Consider the following 18,866-nt stretch of genomic DNA (forward strand, 5'->3'; position numbering starts at 1 on the left):
AAGCGCATGGGCCAAGAAATTGAAGCCAGCCTCGTCTCTTTTGGCCTCATTGTCAGCCATGAGGCAAGAGAAAACCCAATAACCAGCGTGGCTAAATAGATAAACTTCAAAAGGTTTGACTGTTGAGCCCAGTGCTTCCTTGCAGACACTCACACAGGATCTGCAATTGTTTGAGAGCCTTCCTCTTTTTTTTTCCCCTCTGCCCCCAGACAGCACAAACCAAACTGGAGTGAGGTTAAGCACACACAAAAACCCAAACACAGCTGCTTGTAGTTTATAGTTTCTCTTCTCTTAACAGCAAACATCCAAAATGCTACAGAGATCAACTGAGTGCAGAGCAACCTTCCAGAAACCCAGAGCACTGAGGAGCAGCTCATTTCTTACTGTGGCTGATCCCTGCAGTGACAGTGCCTCCTGGGCGTGGCAGGGGATAGGCTGGTTGTTCCCTGGCCTTGGGAAGAGTGCAACATCCCCTTCCTGCACTACTGCCTGCGCTTGCTTTCCAGGATGGCCTTCCAGTTGTCAGCCCAGGAGTGCAGGCGCCGGCGCGGGGCCGGCAGCTGGAAGTGCCTGTTGTGGCAGCAGGTGAACAGGATGTGCTCCCATCTCGGGTTCAGCTCCGCACCTGTGGGAAGGGGGGAAAAGCTGGAATCAGCTGGGGGGTGGCTCCCCAGCCAGCAGCCAGCCATGGAAATGCTGTTCAAACCTTGGATAGTGTCCTTGTCATCAAACAGCAAGTCAGCAGCCACCACAGTCTTGTCTCGGGTCAGAATAATCCGCTCCACAAACTCCGGTCCCAAGTGTTTCTCTACCCACTTATACTGCAGAGACAAGGAATAGCTGAAAATCCCGCTGTGCTCTCAGTTTGCAGCTCACTCGTCAGACCAGCCCTAATAGAGCAATTTCTTGCCCCTGTAAACCTTCATCTGTGTCTAGGAATCCCCACATGGAGACTGGCTGCGGCCCAGGATGCTGATTAAACATGTTTGTGTGATAGCCTTCACTCAGCACCGCCCTGGCTGTGCCCAACTATTGAGTTTGTGAGAAGCACTGGCTGCTTGCCCAAAGCATGTGGGTTGTACCCATCTAAATTATTCCAGTGACCAAAGTCCCTCGTTCATTCTTGTCCCACTACAGCCTCCTCAACGCAGCACCGACCTCTTTTGGGACATCTCAGGTTCCAGATTTAGACTGAAGTAGGTTTTGTTGGTTGGTGATTCTCCAGAGTGGAATCCCCTGGGAATAGCCCATCCCTGTTGGGGGAATTACAACAGTTCCTTTGCCATCACCTGCTGACACAGCTGGTCCCAGCCCAGCTCCAAGAGCCTAAGGCTCATGTGCTCCACAGTAATTCTGACACCATGTGGCACTTGGAGATTCCCTGTCCTGAGTTACTGCTCTGTGTGTGGGGAAGTATTCCTCAAATAGGGGTTGAGGGAAGCCTGGCAGCTGGAGCAGCTACTGTCTTCAGAAAGGAGTAGCTCCAACTTGGGTAGCATGAAACACCAAGGCCTTGCAAAAGCAGCATTAAACCAAACAAAACCAATTCTCTCCCACCTTTTCCACAATGCAGTGCTCGTATTTCCGGAGAGGGCTCGTGCAAATGAAGACTTCAGTGCTGAAAAGAAACAGCCTTTGTTAGCAGTCAGGGGAAAGTATGTTACATCCTGGAAAAGGGCAGCAGGGTGAAAAGTCTCCTTACTCCTGCATGTGGAGCATCTCCTGCATAGCTTCCAGGGCTCCTGGAATTGGATCCAAGTCTAGGAAGAAGCCAGGTGACTCATAGACACTGGCTACCTTGGCCTGCAGGAGACAGAGGATGATAAGCAGTGGCTGTGCTCCATCACAGCAGTCTCCAGCCACCCTCTGTGCAACAGCCTGGTGCTTCCCCACAGGAGTGAATTATAAAATTTCTCACCTTTGGGTTCTGGGAAAAGTCCAGCTCGGGCACACAAGAAGAAGTCACATTCTCTTGAACGAGCTTGTGAGGAGGCAGAGCTGCCCCTGACCTGGCTTTGCTCCCACAATCAGCCCTGACCCACTGGAGTCTCTGGGGGGGCTGAAGGAGACAGACCTCCCACCCCACACCCTCCCAGCAGGTTTCTTTCCGCTGACTCTGGTGAGAACCAAAGGAACAAGTTGGAAGCTTCTTCTCCCCTCTCACATTTGGCTGAGATTAGCTGAGGGCTCAGGAATTCACCAGGAATGGGTGGGCAGACACAGGCACTGCTCATCAGCCCTCTTTCCCTCAGAGCAAACAGGGTACAGAGGTGACCATGCCAAGGGCCAGGCCAGCACAGCCACACCTGGGGGGAATCCCTCCAGCAAGAGGAAGGATGAGGGTGAGTGTGCTGAGAAAGCTCCATGACTTTGCTGCTTTTTGATTTTCAATCACCCACATACAATATTGTTGAAGGCACAGGCAGCCTTGGCTCCAGCCTGGATGGAGCTGTTCCCCTGAGGTAATGGGCTGGTGCAAAGTCTGCTCCAAAGAGTCTGAGACTGCAGCAGGAAGTCCAGAGGTGATCCCTGTGCTTCCCTAAGAACTTTCAGATCTGTAAGGTGACCTGTGCACCCCATGAGCCCTATCTGGGCTGGGTTTGAGGGTGCTGTGGGACACTGCTCCCCTCACCTGGCTCAGCACTGGGCTGAGCTCTGCAATTAAGGGCTTTTATCTCTTTTGTGTCTGCACCTGCTCTAGGTGTAAACCCACTTCCCACCTACTGGTGAAACCTGTACTTCCATACAGACAGGTGGGATGCCACATGAACCAGAGAGGAAATTAATGATAAACAAGTGGTGAAGGAGGTTAGCTCTAAAGGTAGAATAATTTTTAAGTGAGTGGAAGGAAACAAGATTACTGGTGGAGCAATGTTATCCCAGGCTAATGTAGCCAAAAATGGGACAAAAAGGTATTTCATATGATACAGTACAGTAGCATCTTTAATCTCTGGAAGGAAGAGCAGTATTTCCAGGGCCATTTCCAGGTAGAAAGTCCAGACTGTCCTTCCAGTCGTTTTTCTTCTTAATTTACTGGTGAGACATTTTCACACATTTTACTATTAGGAAATTTACTGGCTTGAATCCAGCTCTGGTTAGTTAATTTTAAGAATTGCTCCCTGGTGACTGTTCAGTGGCCTGTGTTAAATGAGTGTTTCACAGCAGGTCACAGCTGATGGGTTTTCCCCTTTATTCCACATCCCATCACGGAAAAGGACCCACAGCAGCATTGAGGGCTGAGGCCCCTTCCAGGCCTAAGTTCCACCTTCAGACAAAAAGGTTAGGCTTCCAATATCTCTCTACCTTGAGACACAAAAATCTTAACTTCCTTGGGGTCACATAGTGAACTTTAAAGGTGCCAAAGCAGCATTTTTCCACAAGCATTGAAGTCATACATTCCCATGTCACTGAACTATTAGGAAAATTTAATTCTTGTTTAGTATTCTTTAAAGGCAGGCTGCAGCCTTTGCTTAGATGAGTCCAGCTGAAGGTCTCCTTGTTCTATATCACAGTGGAACATCAACAAAACCCCATTTCAATTAAGCAGCAGTGAGGAAGAGTCAACATTAAACCAGACTCCCAGATCCTGAAGCTCACTCAGTTATCAGCACCTATAAATACTCATAAATCAACAGTCAGAAAGTTGGAAGCACTGCCTGATTTCACATGCAGATCAGAAGCAGTTAAGGAGCCTGTCTAGGTTCAGATGTGGCAATCAGATCTGTCCAGATCTCTGTTTCCATGCAAAGTCTCCCTGATCCCAGCAACAATTCCCTGGAGCTCTTCCCAAGGAGATTGAATTACAGACCTGGTGCTTGTGTCTGAAAGCACTTTTATCCTACAGCAAGACACCAGAAACTGGCAAGTTTCCACCACGACACAAAAAAGTCTGGCTTTTTTGGAGAAAGAAATTTGATTTGATGACTGTTGGAACCAAAAGCCATTTCCTCTCATTAAAAAAGTGACTAGAAAAAGAAAGTAAAACCATTTTCTTTCCTCATTTTCATGCCACCAATGCTGAATATTTCCTTTTAACTCCCATTAGTAAGATAACAATTTGGATACAAAAGTGGAGGGACTACATCTCTCCTTATGCTTTCCCATTTGCAGGACTTGAAAGTAATTCTAGAAATTTTTACCATCGGTGGGGATGTTGAATCCCTTTCTTTAAACTGCCTGGGGCCAGGAAACATGGGGAGATATCTCCACCAACACAATGGCCACACACACAAGAGGGCAGGTAGGCAAGTGCAGTGAAAAAATCTTCAACAAAATAAAATGGATTAGAAGCCCTTCTAAATAAAATGGATTTACAGTGTGAAATTAATGATCAACTTGCAACCAAAACAGAAACAAAAATGAAGTAATGGCTCAAGTTTCAAGGGGCAGCTGCTCAGCACCAACGAAGCATGAACACCATCCAGGAAGAGGTCATGCAATAAATCATTACCACAGCATTTCCCAGGCCATGTCACATAAATATCCCCCACCCTGGAAGTTCATGGACAGACACAGCTGACACCGGCCACAAAGAGCCTGGTGTCCAGCTGACCCCCTGGTGTCCAGGTGACCCCCTGGTGTCCAGCTGACCCCCTGATGTCCAGTTGACCCCTGGGGTCCAGCTGACCCCCTCCTTTCAGTACTGACAAGCTGCAGACTCAGTTTCCCTGCATGGACACACGGCCCCACAAACTGCCCTGGGTGAGCTGCCTGTTCCTGCCAAAGCTTTTCCTGCAGCTGGAACCAGTGACTTTCCACAGGGATCCTCCTGTCCCACAGACACTCTATAGAGCCACAGCAGAACAAACAAGGGCTCTGTTTTTAAACTAATGTATGGCATTTACATAAAACCCAAAGGAGCCTCAAATATTTATAACTTTATTGTTCTGCCAAACACACCTAAACCAACCTAAAGCTCCGGAGATTACTGAAGGAGACAGACATAGCACAAGCTCCATAAAGCTAATTTCCTTAGGAAGTCAGGCTAGAACAGAAAGATAAGAGCTTTCTGCCACTGCTGGTGTGCGTGGGATCCAAACCAGTTATCTGGTTATTTCATTGCCACACCTAAGGTCTGGGGAGAAACAGGATGAGCATGAACCAAATTCGGGAATGAGGATTCCAGAAATATAACAAAGGACAATTTTCTGATAGATCAGATTGTAGACCTTCCAAAAAAGAAAAAATAAAATAATGACCCCTTGAATTACATGCAAATTATTTTATTTTTTTTGTCCATGGGATCCGTTTCAGGAATACTCAGTTAAACAAAAAATAATGTTTGTTTATGCAATGTAATAGCCAAATTTCTGTCTACTGACTATATTTATGGGTTTCTGCTTCCAGGAACTTTTCAGCATCAATAATCATCGACCACAACTCCGGCAGTTTGGAGCCTATGGAAATGCTGACTGGATCCACCACTCCTGCCCCTTACTCTGATGCAGGAGCCTTTACTTCACTATGGAACAGGAGTGACATGACTGTGAATTGTCATTTCTTAGCAGTAAAAAAACTCGGGCCCAGTACAGGATCTTAAAATGTGTGATTAACTTCTCAGGGAAAGTGTTCAGCACAGCCTGGATCTGTAGTTTCCTTAGAGTCCTCAACTGTCCTGTGGTGACCAGAAGGAATGGTGAAGTCTAGATTTACACTATTCTAATTTTGTGTTTCATTCAGCCTTAATTTGTATACTGATAATCAGTGACTTCTTCCAGGATAACCAGTCCTTTACAGTGTTTGAATTCTTCCATCAAGCCATTCACTGAACCATCTTCTTTACCTATTCATGTTCTTGCTCTTGCTTTGCAGCAGAATAATAACCTCCTCAAAGCTCCCTGAGAACTCTGCATGTGCTCCACAGCAGGACAAGAACTATGCATGTTCTATCTGGGCTTGTAGAGAATGAAATCCTGTATCCATATTCCCTCTGCATGCCCTGACAAGCTGTGGGTACAGCAGGTAAGAGATCAGGAACAGTAGGAAAAAGCTGAGGGAACACGCTCCATCCATGCAAACTGCTGCTATTTTTAATGTTTGCTAATGGCTGAATAAGTAACAGAGAGGTTTGCAAGGCAAAATTACAAACACTGTAAATCCAGACTTCACATCCTTCTGGTCACCACAGGACAGTCAAGGACTCTGTAAGGAAATGGAACAGATACTGATCCAGGCTGTGCTGAACCCCTTCCCTGAGAAGTTTATTGCTCATTTTAAGATCATGTACTGAGCCTGGGAGTTTTTGACTGCTAAGAAATGACAATTTCATTTCCTTCCTGTTATATAGAGAAGTACAGGCCCCTACGAGTCTGATAGACTGGGGTATGAATCCAGTCAGCATTTCCACAGGCTCCGAACTGCCAGAGAGCTCTGATCGATGACTATTGATGGTCAAAAGTTCCTGGAAATAAGACACTGTAAATACAGTGCGTAGGCATGAATTTGGTTATTATCTTACATAAACAAATACGATTTATTGTTTAAGTAAATATCCCTTAAATCCCATCTAGGTATAGAACGATAAAAAAACCTGCAGGTAATTTAAGGGGTTTTTAAAAAACACCGGTCCCAGGCTAAGCTTTGCAGAGCCCGGCGGGCAGGGAGAGATTTCCCAGCGGGGTGAGGAGGGTGTGTTGTCCCCGCAGCCGCACTCACCGCCAGGTCCTCCCGCAGGCTGCGGTACTGCTCCCGCACCGAGAACCCCCTGCGCTCCTCCAGCTCCACGCGCGGCTCCGCCGGGAAGCGGGAGCGGAATCCCCGCAGCACCGCGCCCTCGAAATCGGCCAGGACCCCGTCCATGTCCACCAGCACCCGCAGCGGGGCGGCCGCGCTCCCCATCCCGATCCCGATCCCGAGCCCGGCGGAGCCGCTCCCGGCACACGCGAGCGCAGCGCCCCCGGCTCCCGCACCCGCCAGAGCGCTCATGCATATGTATGAGCCATATGAATATTCATGAGGGGGCGGGGCGCCCCAGGGAACAGGGCTGGGCTCCAGCAGGAACACGGCAAAAACCCACAAGGCAGCCCCCCACCACCCCTCGGAACCCCGGGATGCGGCTGCCAGGTCCCCGCCCCGACAAGAGAGAGGCACAGTGGAGCCTGAGCAGCCATCGAGTTCTCCTGGGGGCAGGGGGTTTGCAAAGGAAATATTAATTTATGGGTTATTCCCCATGCTCTCAGTGCAGGGCATGGTGCACATCAGGTTCAGAGAAGCCCCCCGGATGAAGGAGGAGCGTGTCAGAGCAAATCCAGTTCGGTAGGTTCTGCACCCCAGGGCAGGGCTTCTCCAGCAGTGATCTGGAAAGCCAGGGTGCTTTCAGGCACCGGTTCTTCCAGGAAAAGAGTGGAAAAGGCACCAGCAGACACAGCAGCTCCATAGAGATCCTCTGCTGTGGATTATTGGACAGCAAAGCCCTTCCAGGGCAGCAGAGAACTTCAAGGTTTGGTCTCAATTCCACCCTCTCCCTTTTTAGGATCTTCCTTTTTTATTCTTTTTAATGAGGAAAATATACTTTTCTCAGTTTTCTTGAGAAAAAACAGTATTTTGGATAAAACCGATTGTATATATCAAGCCATATTCCACAGTTCTCTGATTTAAAAGACAAAAATGAAGAGATTAGTCAGATTTTCTCTTCAGGGGAAGATGGCACATGTTGGTGAGACCTCAAGCCAGGTGTAAGAACTCTCCTCTGTTAGAGCAGGGCAGGTTGGCTGAGAAAAGGACAACTGAGAACAAAGCAAAACCAAAGCCATAAAATAAAACCCACACAGGAAACACTGCTTCAAAATTTCTATATTATTTACTTTTAAGCAACAATCCAGCCTTGTGAAATTACAACACACACTTTAAAGGATGAGATTTTCACCTCATGGTCAAGCACCAGCATGATCATGCACAGCATTGAGTCAGTTGTAAAAAAAAATGCCCTGTAATTCTTATTTATATGATCCACTCCACCTTTACTGAATAAAGTCTGAATCAGCCCCTTCCCAGCACTAGGCCAGGTGGCTCTGGTCATCAGCACTCTATTTGGCACAGACCCTGTGTCATAGTAGTCCAGTATCAAGATTTATTTTGTTTTTAAAGGCAGCATGGTGTACATTAACCACTTAATGATTTATATGGCACAGCAGGGCTCAAGGCATTTACCACATGCAGTCAATGAAGCCTTTTAGATCCCTAAATCCCACATGTGGAGGAAGAGACTGCTCTTGCTGATTGTTTGCTGGCCTGGTTAACCAGGATTCTAAACCCTTGTAAAGCTAAGGGGTTCTAAAAAAAAAAAAAAAATCTCAGTACAAAAACCCTCTAAGCACACTTAGAACCAAGCTACTCTCCTTTGAATTACATTACAATACTTCATAAAGCTTTCCCTCAAGTCTATCACTAGAAAACACTCATGTCACTTCCAGCAGATCTGGGGGAAACACAGGACAGAAGTGGAAAAAAACCCCTTGATTTCAAAAAAAGATGGAGTACATAAAGTGCTTCTTTTTAATGAAAGAAATTTGAGATGTACAGTCAGGCTCAAGTTGTGCAGATCACAAGCATGGGGAAAAGAAAACAGACACGAGTTCAAAACAGTCAGGAAGGGAAAGGTTTAACCGAGCACTAGGCTGGACTTGCCACCGGGTGGATTTCTCCTGGAGGGTGCAGGTGCTGGTGCTACTGGGCTAGGAACAGGTGCAGCAGGCAGGGACTTTTCTTCACTCTGACCTGGGGCAGCTTCTACATCAGCCTCAGTGTTTTCTAGAAGAAAAGAAGCTTTTAAAGTGTTTGATGTGGATGATGGGAGCCAGATGTTTGGCTGGCTCAGATGGAAGCTCAGCTCCTGTCAGTTTTGTCCAGGGGTACAGACAGACACGCTCCAATGCTGTCACCCACTGGCAGGGCAGACTCAGCCTTCAGAAGCGTTTCTCAGACCAAATCTGAGGCCTTACAGCTCAGTCTCAGGCCTTCAACAAGAGCCACATTCACTCAGCTGCTATTAGGGGACACCAGTAATTCATTTTTTTTAATGACAAGCAGCTTAAGGCTCAAGTCTTCTACATATAATCAGTCAGCATTGTGACTCTGGCATTGTCACTCAGGTCTGAGCAGGTGCTGGGAGTCACACCAGCATCAACAAGAGCTCAAACTGCATCCCCAGTCTCCTAAGTGGAGGGGAAAGGATCTGACACACTTCTGAGGCTTCACACAGGACACATCAGGGAACAGACATGCATGGGGAGGCTCTGATTGTACACTCCCTGGAGAGCACGTGATAGTTTATTTTAAATCCTTCTGAGCAACCACAAATGAAGACAGAGCACAGGAGGAATTCTTCACAGGAAGCACTTTAGATACTGGAGCAAACAACTAATAAAATCTGCATTGCTGACAATTGATGCAAGTCCATCAGCATCTCACATCTTTAGAGAATAGCATGACCAGTTCTGAGCCAAAGGCACAAATCAGCACCAAGCAGCCCCTGATATTGGGGGTGAAGATGAACCTCACCTGTTTTCAACAGACCCCTTTGTTTCCTCTCATGATCACTAATTCTGGGAGAATTCAGAGAACTGCTGCACATTCAGCTTAAGCTTTATGATTTAGTAAATCTTGATCAAATTCCCTCCCCCAGTCTTCTCTTCAAACTGAACAGGCACAACTATTCCAATCCCCCCTCACAGAGCAGCCATTGTACCCCTTCATCTTCCCTTTCACCTTCCCTGTCACCTCCACTACAACCCCATGGCTCTTCATGTGTCAAGGACTGTACACAATTCAAGACATGAGGGTATTACCATTGTTTATAGAAAAAAGGGTGTAATTTTCCATCCTCTCCCTGATGACATTCAGTATTTTGCTGGCACGTCCAAACACCTCAAAGAATTTCAAGGGAAAGGGCTTGAGGCAGATCCTGGGAGCAGCACAGCATAGAGCTGAACACGAGGCTGCCATGGTTTCATTTTTGGGATTTTTCTTCCCCCCTAGATTCATTACTTTACACTTCCTTACACAGGGATTATCCTGCCTTTATACTTGCCTGCCTCATTTAGCTGAGTCTTTCTGGCACTGAGATTTTCCCACCATCAGCACAATTTGACTACTTGAAAGAGGTAATATCACCAACAAAACTGGAGACTTCATTGTTCATTACCTTTTCCAGGTCACAGACGAAGGCACTGAATAAAACCACCTCCAGCATCACCTCCCATAGCTCATTTTTCCAATCTGGAAGGTAATTACTAAGTCCTACCCTTTGCCTCCTATTCTTCCTACCCCCAAGCAGCAGCTTTCTTCACATCCTGTGTCAACTCAGTGTATTTTTTCAATGCAAAATGTTATCAGAAACACCAAAACCCAACTTGTGTCCACTGAACCAACCCCCTACATCCACAATTATAATAATGTCAAAGAACTCCAGCATCTGAGCACAGTCCCTTGTGCAATCAGGAATAATCTCCAGTACAGATTCTCTGCTGTGCTCATTAACCCAGCACAGCTGAAACAAACAGTTAACACCATATTTTAAGTGTGAAGCTCCTGTAGCTGCTGTGTCCCAGTGTCTGCTGACTCAGCAAGTGCTGAATGTCCCTGCCTGGGGACAGTCCCAGCACTGTGCAGGATCCAGGCCCCACCTTCCTGTGGGGGTCATGTACAGTCAGGCACTGTCTAATTCTCCTTGGCTGCCCACATTCATTCAGCTCACACTGCCCCTGAATCACAAAAGAAACAAGCATTACCAGCACAGGAGGCTTTGGGGGAAGTTTCCTTGTGTAGCTGATACACGTTAGCACTTCCCACATAACCAAGGTAAGCTTGCCAACCTGATGAGTGACATGGTAAAAACAGATAAAATATTAAAGCTCTTCCCTTCTCAGAAAGGTCTAATCCCTGAAACAGCTCCCTGCTGAATGCACTGCAAGCCATGGGGAACTCTCATGCCCAGAAAAGAACTACAGCTCCCAAAGAGCCCTGCTGCAAAAGAAATATTTTTTTTTTAGGCTTGATTACTAAATATACACATCCCACCTGACACATACTTGGGGTTTTATAATCAGTTACATATAGAAAATAATTTCCATGTTCAAAAGGATAAACATTTCTTAATGACAGAAACCTATTCAGAATCAGGTTGTACTGTGAAGGTGTCATCAGACAGCTTTTTGCTCGGAGGTGTGTTCATTGTTCCTTTCCAAATCCCATAGACAGCCCTACAAGGCCAGTACAAAGTCACAGGAGTGCCAGTGGGATGTTCAGCAGTCCAAATCTGCCATCCCACAGCAGGAAAATCCAGGAGAGGAGTGACAACCAGATCAGTGAGACTGGACTCCACTCAGCTACAACACCCAAAGCAGGCAATGGTAGGAAATCATTTAACAATTCATCAAGATGTTCAGGTATCTGCCACAGACACCATTTCCAGGAGGCATTAATTTCTACTCCTTCCTAAGTACTATCAGTCAAAGTTTAACATTCCAACTTTTGCCTTTATTTCATCTTGGCCACTTCAAAAATTTACTTTTCAGTCATGGCCACAACAGGAAACAATCCCAGTTACCTTCCCTAACACTTGTTTTTTAACCACCTCCCAGCACAGATTCACCTGACCCTTGGTAAGAACTTCCTTCACTGTCACTTGACAAAAACAACCTAAAAGACAAATACACCACCTGTGATAATGTGAACTTTTTTTAAAAGTCAGGAATACCACTTTGCACTCCAAATTTCAACCAGCTGTCCTGATCCCAGGTCGCCCTATTTCTGCTTCCTGGCATCTCAACCCTTCTCACCTCCCCGCTGTTTGTGGGATCTCCTCTGCCCTGTGGGGAGCTGGTTTAAACAAGCACCAGGAAAAGCAGCAGAGCCCTTAGTGCAGTTTTCTTCTATTAGCAAACCACATCCTCCTACTCAAGGCACAAACTCTGGATGCCTACAGCGCTAATTAAGATCAGACAGACATGTGAAAGAAATACTAGAGCCTGTAGAGTAGGATTAGAAGCAGCCTGCTAGAGAGGCAACACTTATTTTTGGGCACAGATACCACTGAGAGGTAGTGGAAATGTTCTGGAAAAGCTCTCCCTCCTCCCAGCAAAAGTCTTTTCAGGACATGGAGGTGCTAATGGCCTTAGGGATGTCCCTCCACTCTTAGGTGTTGAAAGTAGCACTTGGAAAGCAGCAGTCAACACACACATTCCTGTCATCAGGAAGTCAGATATTCCTAGAGCAAACCTTGAAAAGGAGACATTTCCAGCCTCAGAGCTAGAAAAAGCACTTCAAGGGGAAATGCCTGTTTACAGGAGATTTGCAGTATATGTAGATCAACTTCCTTGGTGAAAATCAGCATTTAAAAAGCAACAGGAAGTCAAGAGCTGGTTAATGCAGACACTTGCAGAAGCAGTAGCTGGGTTTGATCCTGTCTGTATATGTGGAGTTTGCTGTATGAGAAGACAATGGGAAAGAAGGAAACTGCTAAACTACAATCAATTATGTTGACTGTCCTATTTAATTATAAGCAACTCTAACAGCAGCATGGCCTTTCAATCACTGAAAGGAGTCCAAGGAAGTTACTTACCAAAAATGTCACCACCAACATCTCCTCCCTAGAAAAGAGAGAGGAACATGTTATACATCTTGTTTCACAAGGCATTTTCCTATTCCATGGAGTGGATACTCTCCATGGTGTGACCATGGTGACTGGGCACACTGCTCTATGTGGCACCACACTCTAAGCCACAGGCTCAGGAAGGCATTTTAAGAGCAGCAACAGGCTCTGAGGGACAAAATGCAGAGTGGCACAGTGGGCTCTGCACTGAAAATTCTGCAGATTGAAATCATGGGTTTGTAAGTACTATTTCTTACAGACTGACTTATAGTTTAACCAGTTCTTTATTTGTCTAGCATAATTCTAAAAGTTGAAACAGATATTGGAGTAATCTTGATGACACGTGGCACATTTGTCATTCCTACAGTGAAGGACAGAGGTGGGTAAGAACACTTTATTGTACAGAGAATCCCACATCAAGCAGCACTGACAGGATCCAGAATACTCCCACTGCCCAGCAGGAAGGGCAAAAAAATTACACTGACAGCAACAAGCAAGAGCTGAGTATCCTCTGCTTTCTACTGAGCAACTCTTTGCAACACCAAGCTTTTATCTGCTGGCAAGGCCAAGAGTATTTGTTCTGTCCAGGGTATTTAACTTCATTTGTGAGACATAGATCAGCTTTCTTTTTTTTCTGATGAAGTTTCTTTCACTGCATAAACAGTTAAACATTCTTTACATGCTGAAACTGCTCGTAGGCTGCAGCTTGACACAAGGATAGGGAGTCTCCCAGCAGCAGCCAAGGCTCCTCAGTGGCATCAGGTTTATCAACTTTCATAGATTTAACATTGCTAATTACACAATGAAACTGCAGAAATCGGGATTAAAAAAAAGGACAGAAACTGACACAAATGTATCACCTTAAGTCTCAAGCTGTTTGCAGCTGAATTACTGCATAGAAGTAAAATATTCCAATTTAATGAAATCTGTTTTCTGTGGGAAGAATCTGTTTGCAAAGCTGACAACCACAGTATTTAAAAAAATTAGACTAAACAGTTAAATTTATAGCTGAAAATATACCACAGAAAATAAACTTGCATGTATTTGCTAAATTGAAACAATACATTTTTTGTAACAAAGAACAGTTTTGTGACTTAAAGCAAATAAGTTTTTAAGCAAGTAATATTTGCTATAATTTGTTATAATTAATAACAAAAATGGGTTGTGGTGCTTGATCCCAATTACCAAAATAAAACCTAAGATAAAAGGTATCTGCTACAACATTTGAGACAGTTACTTACCTACCCAGTTCTTTTCAGAAAACCTAAGGCTGGAAAATTTTAAACAAGATTTCTTTTTTCTACTTTGTTCATGCAAACACAGGCTACCCTACATTCCTAGGGATCTAAGTTGAGAGGAATTACTGTTTTTTTTACTGAATTTACTGTTTTTCAAAACACTTTTTCCCATTAAACCCTGTTTTTCCCTTTAAATGTATTACACATCTAGCAAATTTTACTTAACACCATTAACAATATAAATCATGGTCCATCTGCTACTAGATAAAGAGTTTATATAAAAAAATAACACACCCCATGGTGTTCAAAACAAACATTTGATACTCCTGAGGCAAGAATTTGCTGGGATGTGAAACCAAGTTCTTTGTCAGACCCACACAGAGTGTGCTGTAGTATCTATTGTTTGTGAGATGGTTAAACCCACAATCATACACAGAGCTGAAATTAGATTTCACATCACTTCATTACTGTCTGTCTCAGCAATGAGATGGGTTAAGAGCTCTACAAAGTGATCCTTGTGAAAAATCCAGCCCTTCCTTCCTCAGCACACTGGAAGAGTATCAGATGGAAAGGGAAACCTTCAGGAAAAAACAAATTGGAGAGAAAGGATTCAAATGCTACAATGCTTCCAACTGTGTGAACATCCATGATAAATCAATCCCACACATAGTGTGAATTGTCCATTATAAGGCTCTTTGTAGTCAAGTACTGACCTTGGGATCTACGAAGTCTCCACAGTTTGCCTCAGTTGAGTTTGTTCTTTGTGGTCCAGAGGATTCACAGCTGTCTCTGGTTTCACCTGGCTTAGCCCCTACAAGCAGAGATTGATTCTAATCAGGTTGCAAGGTGAACTTAATGTGAAAGCAGATCATGAATAGTGACAGGTTTGGGTACTTTGGGAGAGGTTTTTCTGTGATATTACAGCGTTACCATTCTAAAAAGTCTTGATCCTTTAGATAATGACTCACAAATTATTGTTTTACAGCAGCATCCCAAGCAGTCATTTAAACTGATGGGGTTTGGGGTGCCAAGGCCACCCATACTGGCAGTGCTCTGCAGAAAAGGAAGCTTAAACCCAGCTGTGAGAACACGAGGCTAAAATTCCTCTGAATAATCAAGACCAGTCAGTGCTACTCTAAACAGTAAGACACGAGTCCACTTGTGTGACTTGGAGAAATTGCATACAAAATACAATTCTCTGCTTGCGACATGCCCAACACTTGCATAAACCCTTCTGGAAGAAATTAATGAGAAATAAACAATTCCCTGCAAGCAGACATCATTTATAACCCCAAAGTACCAAGGAGGAAGGGAATTCTGGTTTCCACACCAGCCACCAGCAGCATCAGGCTGAGCCACAAAATAAATCAGTGCCAGTCAGCAGATGTGGAAACAAAGCACTACAACCTTACCTGATGATTTAGCCCAGGAAGGTGGGTTCTCCTCAGGAGTTCCAAAGATGCTGGATGCCATTTTGTTCCTCCTCACAGGCTGTTCTTTGGGCTCATCAAAGCCCAGGGAGAAGTTGGAGCCACCGCCGGGAGGACGCAGCACTCTGTGGAGAGAGGCAGCTTTACATCCTGTGCCACCCCCAGCACATCACTTCAACTATCCAGGTAAGCTCCTGCCAGAATTCCATCCTGGCACTGTATCTCCACTGCTCTTCAGTTGCACTTACAAAAATAAAATTCTCTTGTGCTCTGCTTGTGCCCTTGTTCCATCCAGTATCACACCAAGGGCTGCTCCCACCAGTCTGAGCCAAATAAAAAATAAAAATAACTATGTGGGCATGTTAAATTCCAGCTTTTTTAAGAATACCCTGGGAAGGTTAATATTAATCTTCAAACTGGCTGCAGAGCAAAGACTGAAGTTTGAACCAAAAGACTGATGGATGGGGGCTGCAGCCTTTTGATTTGCTTCTTCAGGAAAAAACCCTCAAGTTTGCAGCATGCTGCTGGTCTAGAAGTAAAAGGTGAAATTAAACAGCTTGGAGTTGACTATTATTAGGAGAGACATGTGTACAACGCTCCAGATATGTAACCTAAATCTAACAATCTGCTCTTAGACACAAAAGAAGCCTGCTTAGTACTTCAAGAGCTTGATTGCAGTCTGCTTTCCAACCTGCAGAACCCAACCAAAATGAACACCTGCAGCAAAATACATCTTGAAATGTAAACTCCTTCTGATCTTGTTTTCATAAGCAGAAGATCTTGGATTAGCTGAAGAAACCGGACAAAAGCCAGGAGAAGAAAACTGTGTGTAAGAACTTTGAAAACTCCCAGAGACATGTGAGGACACCAACAGAACCTGGGGCTTCTTGGGCTTTCAAGACCTCCAGTGCTCCAAAATGAACACCAGGACAAACTAAGGATGGTGCACATTTCCTCTTCTTAACAAATAATTTAATAAATCAAAAGTTAGAACAGGAAACAGTACCCAGTTTGTTAATGTTCCAAATCTGGGAACTCAACACAAAGAGTGAGTCCAACTGTACAATTCACATCTTGGGAGAATTTGTGCCTGTTACATCCCAGCTGCAATTTAAAAACACTTCTCCAGCCTACAGAGCTCAAACACCCCTATGGCAAGGGAAATTCCTAAAGGTGTGTGACATGGATATTTACTGTTACATAACCAGAAAAATACTTTTCCTAACAAAATGCTTCTTCTAGAATTACTAATGCTCAGCTGCTAACAGGAGGATCCCAGCAGACAGGAGAGTGTGTTTTATTATGACTTGTTTTGTCTCCTTTCTGAATCAAGATGTCATGTAATGGACTTGACTCACTCCTTTATCTTTTTTCTCTGAGGAAACATATAGTGTTTATTTTTGTAGTTATAGCTGTTGCAGTTACTAATCTGAAGAACAGTTTGTTCAAAGCAGGGCTTGCTCCCAAACCTTAGATCTCCTCTTTTTACCAGAGCAGTGAAACCCCAGTACTCTCTTAAAGGCACAATAGTTTCCACTGATAGACTTAATGACATTAACAGAAGAGAAAACTGAAGGGGGAAAAAATATCCATCACTCAAACTATTAAAAAGGAATAATCTCTTTTACCAACCTCAGGTAAAGGCTGACAGATCTTATTAGAAACCTGTCACAGCCTCGAAATGCTGTAACCTGCTTCATGAAAGCCACGTTTAACACTTCAAGCAATGAAATGCTGTTAAAATTCCACCTGATACCCAGTGATGTCCACGAAAATCCACCCACAGCTCCTGGAAGAGCTCTGGTAAAAGGTTTGGAAACAAGCTTTGTAAAGATTTTTTGTTTGTTTTAAAATGCCCCCTGAAAAGCAGAAAGGGAACAGGAAACATCCGCTTTGTCAGGCCAAAACCTTACAGAAAAAAGCCACGATAGCGTGGAAAACGACACGATCCTCTCCAGCTGTGACTCCCGAGACCGCGGGTGCCCGACCTAGCGCTGTGCATCTCCTCCAGACCAACCTGCCAAGTTTCCTTTGTTTCCAGACAGGCTCCGCTTCCCCCAGCCGCCCCTTCTAGCCCCAGATCGCCCCCGGGAGCGGGGAAGGGGCGACGCGGGCCCCGAGCTCCGGCAGCTCGCGGACCGAGCGGGCCCCCCGGGCAGAGCGGAGCGGGGTGGGTCGGGCAGCGCAGACAATGGAGCCCGCCCAGCCCCACCCAGCCCGCGGCGGCTCCGCGGGGCCGAGGGGAGCGGGGGCCGCGGCGATGGGGGGAAGGCAGGCGGGCGGAGGGGCGCGGTGCCCCCCGCCCCCGCGCTGTGGCTGCGCGGCGAGGCGGGGAGTCGCCTCCCTTCTTTGTTCGGCGGCGACGGCAGGGCCGCAGCGAGCGGCCCGGGCGGGTCTCGGCAGCTCCCACATCTTCCTCCCCCGAGCACGGCGCGGCCCCGGGATGCCCCCGCAGCCCATCCGGGTGGGCGCGGCCACCCCCGCCTCCGGCCAAGCCGCCCGGGAGAGGCCGGGAGGAACCGCACACCCACAGCCCCGGCCCGGCCGGAGTCCCCGCCCCATCACCGCGCCCTAGCACCGCTCCCGAGCCGCTCCGGACGTGCCTTCCTCGGGACCCCCAGACCCACCGCCCTCTGGGTCTCACTGGCCCTGAAGCCCCCTGCAGACCTGGAGCTGTTCCTGCCATTGGGGTCCATGCCCGAGAACGTGGCCGTGGTGGTCATGGCGGAGGTGCCGGACCAAGGGAAGGGCTCAGTACAGCGACACTCCCGAGGACAGAGTCGCTCCCACTGACCGACCCTGCCGCTACCGGTGACAACTGCGGCCGCCGCCCGCACCGCCGTAGCATTTATACACAACGCAAGCCCTGCCCACCTCCGCCCTCCTCATTGGGCGGTTCAAACGCAGTCTCGAGTTTCTATTGGACAGCGCCCTGCCACTCTCTCACTTGCCCAGCCTCTCTATCTATTTCCAGGCGCCTTGTCCCACCGCTAACAGCCCATTGGTGAAGCACTACGTCTGCTGTGCGGTGATTGGCTGCGGGCGGTGGAGCCCCTTGTTGCTGATTGGCGGGAGGGTTGTCGCTCACCGCCGACGAGCTGTGATTGGCTCAGCCGCACCTGGGGCCAGACAAAAGTGTCCGCGGCGCTGCCCTTCTGAGGGAGCGGGCCGTGAGCGGGGTTCTGCTGCCCCATCACCGGGTCCGACACCCCCGCCTGGCTGCTGTCCCCACAAACACCGCCCAGGAAACACCACCAAAGCGACCATCGAGCCCCCAAATCCACCCACGGCTCCCTACTGGCCGTGCCAGGCCCGGATCCCTCACACTCATTGCCGTGCCCGGCCCGTACAAGCCCTGCAGGTGCCCCAGAGCAGCTCCAGGTTAAAGGGATGAACCGCACCGAGGCCATCACAGTACGGGAGGTGTGCTATGGTGGCTCTGGAGGGATCCGACGAGGGCTGAGACACAACCAAGGGCCTGCATGGCTTCAGGCCTGCTGGGGAACACCAACACCTCAAAAATCATGGCGGAATAAAATAATTTGGAATTTTGGTGTATTATTTTGGATTACTGCATGAAAATTGAGTTCCAGCATGGGTAGTGTAGCT

The 18,866-nt window shown here is 46.8% G+C and overlaps 2 protein-coding genes across 4 annotated transcripts; both read right to left on the reverse strand.

Annotated features, from left to right (window-relative positions):
* Positions 1 to 258: 258 nt before the first annotated feature.
* On the reverse strand, positions 259 to 6,907 carry NT5C (5', 3'-nucleotidase, cytosolic). The gene is made up of 5 exons (XM_015645805.3): positions 6,655 to 6,907; positions 1,703 to 1,803; positions 1,558 to 1,618; positions 707 to 821; positions 259 to 625 (listed from the first exon to the last, which is right to left on the reverse strand). Exons 1-5 carry the CDS (start codon positions 6,835 to 6,837, stop codon positions 483 to 485), a joined length of 603 nt encoding a protein of 200 aa, XP_015501291.1. The 5' UTR covers positions 6,838 to 6,907; the 3' UTR covers positions 259 to 482.
* An 866-nt stretch (positions 6,908 to 7,773) lies between these two features.
* JPT1 (Jupiter microtubule associated homolog 1) lies at positions 7,774 to 18,089 on the reverse strand. Of its 3 annotated transcripts, none has more exons than XM_015645807.3 (5): positions 17,925 to 18,088; positions 15,240 to 15,382; positions 14,541 to 14,638; positions 12,560 to 12,587; positions 7,774 to 8,763 (listed from the first exon to the last, which is right to left on the reverse strand). In XM_015645807.3, exons 1-5 carry the CDS (start codon positions 17,978 to 17,980, stop codon positions 8,600 to 8,602), a joined length of 489 nt encoding a protein of 162 aa, XP_015501293.1. In that variant the 5' UTR covers positions 17,981 to 18,088; the 3' UTR covers positions 7,774 to 8,599. The 3 variants fall into 3 exon arrangements, with proteins under 3 accessions (XP_015501293.1, XP_015501294.1, XP_033374525.1); XM_015645808.2 differs by having other exon boundaries at positions 7,774 to 8,748; positions 17,925 to 18,087; XM_033518634.1 differs by lacking the exon at positions 7,774 to 8,763 and adding an exon at positions 11,590 to 12,422 and having other exon boundaries at positions 17,925 to 18,089.
* Positions 18,090 to 18,866: the final 777 nt, after the last annotated feature.

Source organism: Parus major, chromosome 18 (genome assembly GCF_001522545.3).
Source record: "Parus major isolate Abel chromosome 18, Parus_major1.1, whole genome shotgun sequence".
NCBI classification, from domain to species: Eukaryota; Metazoa; Chordata; class Aves; order Passeriformes; family Paridae; genus Parus; species Parus major.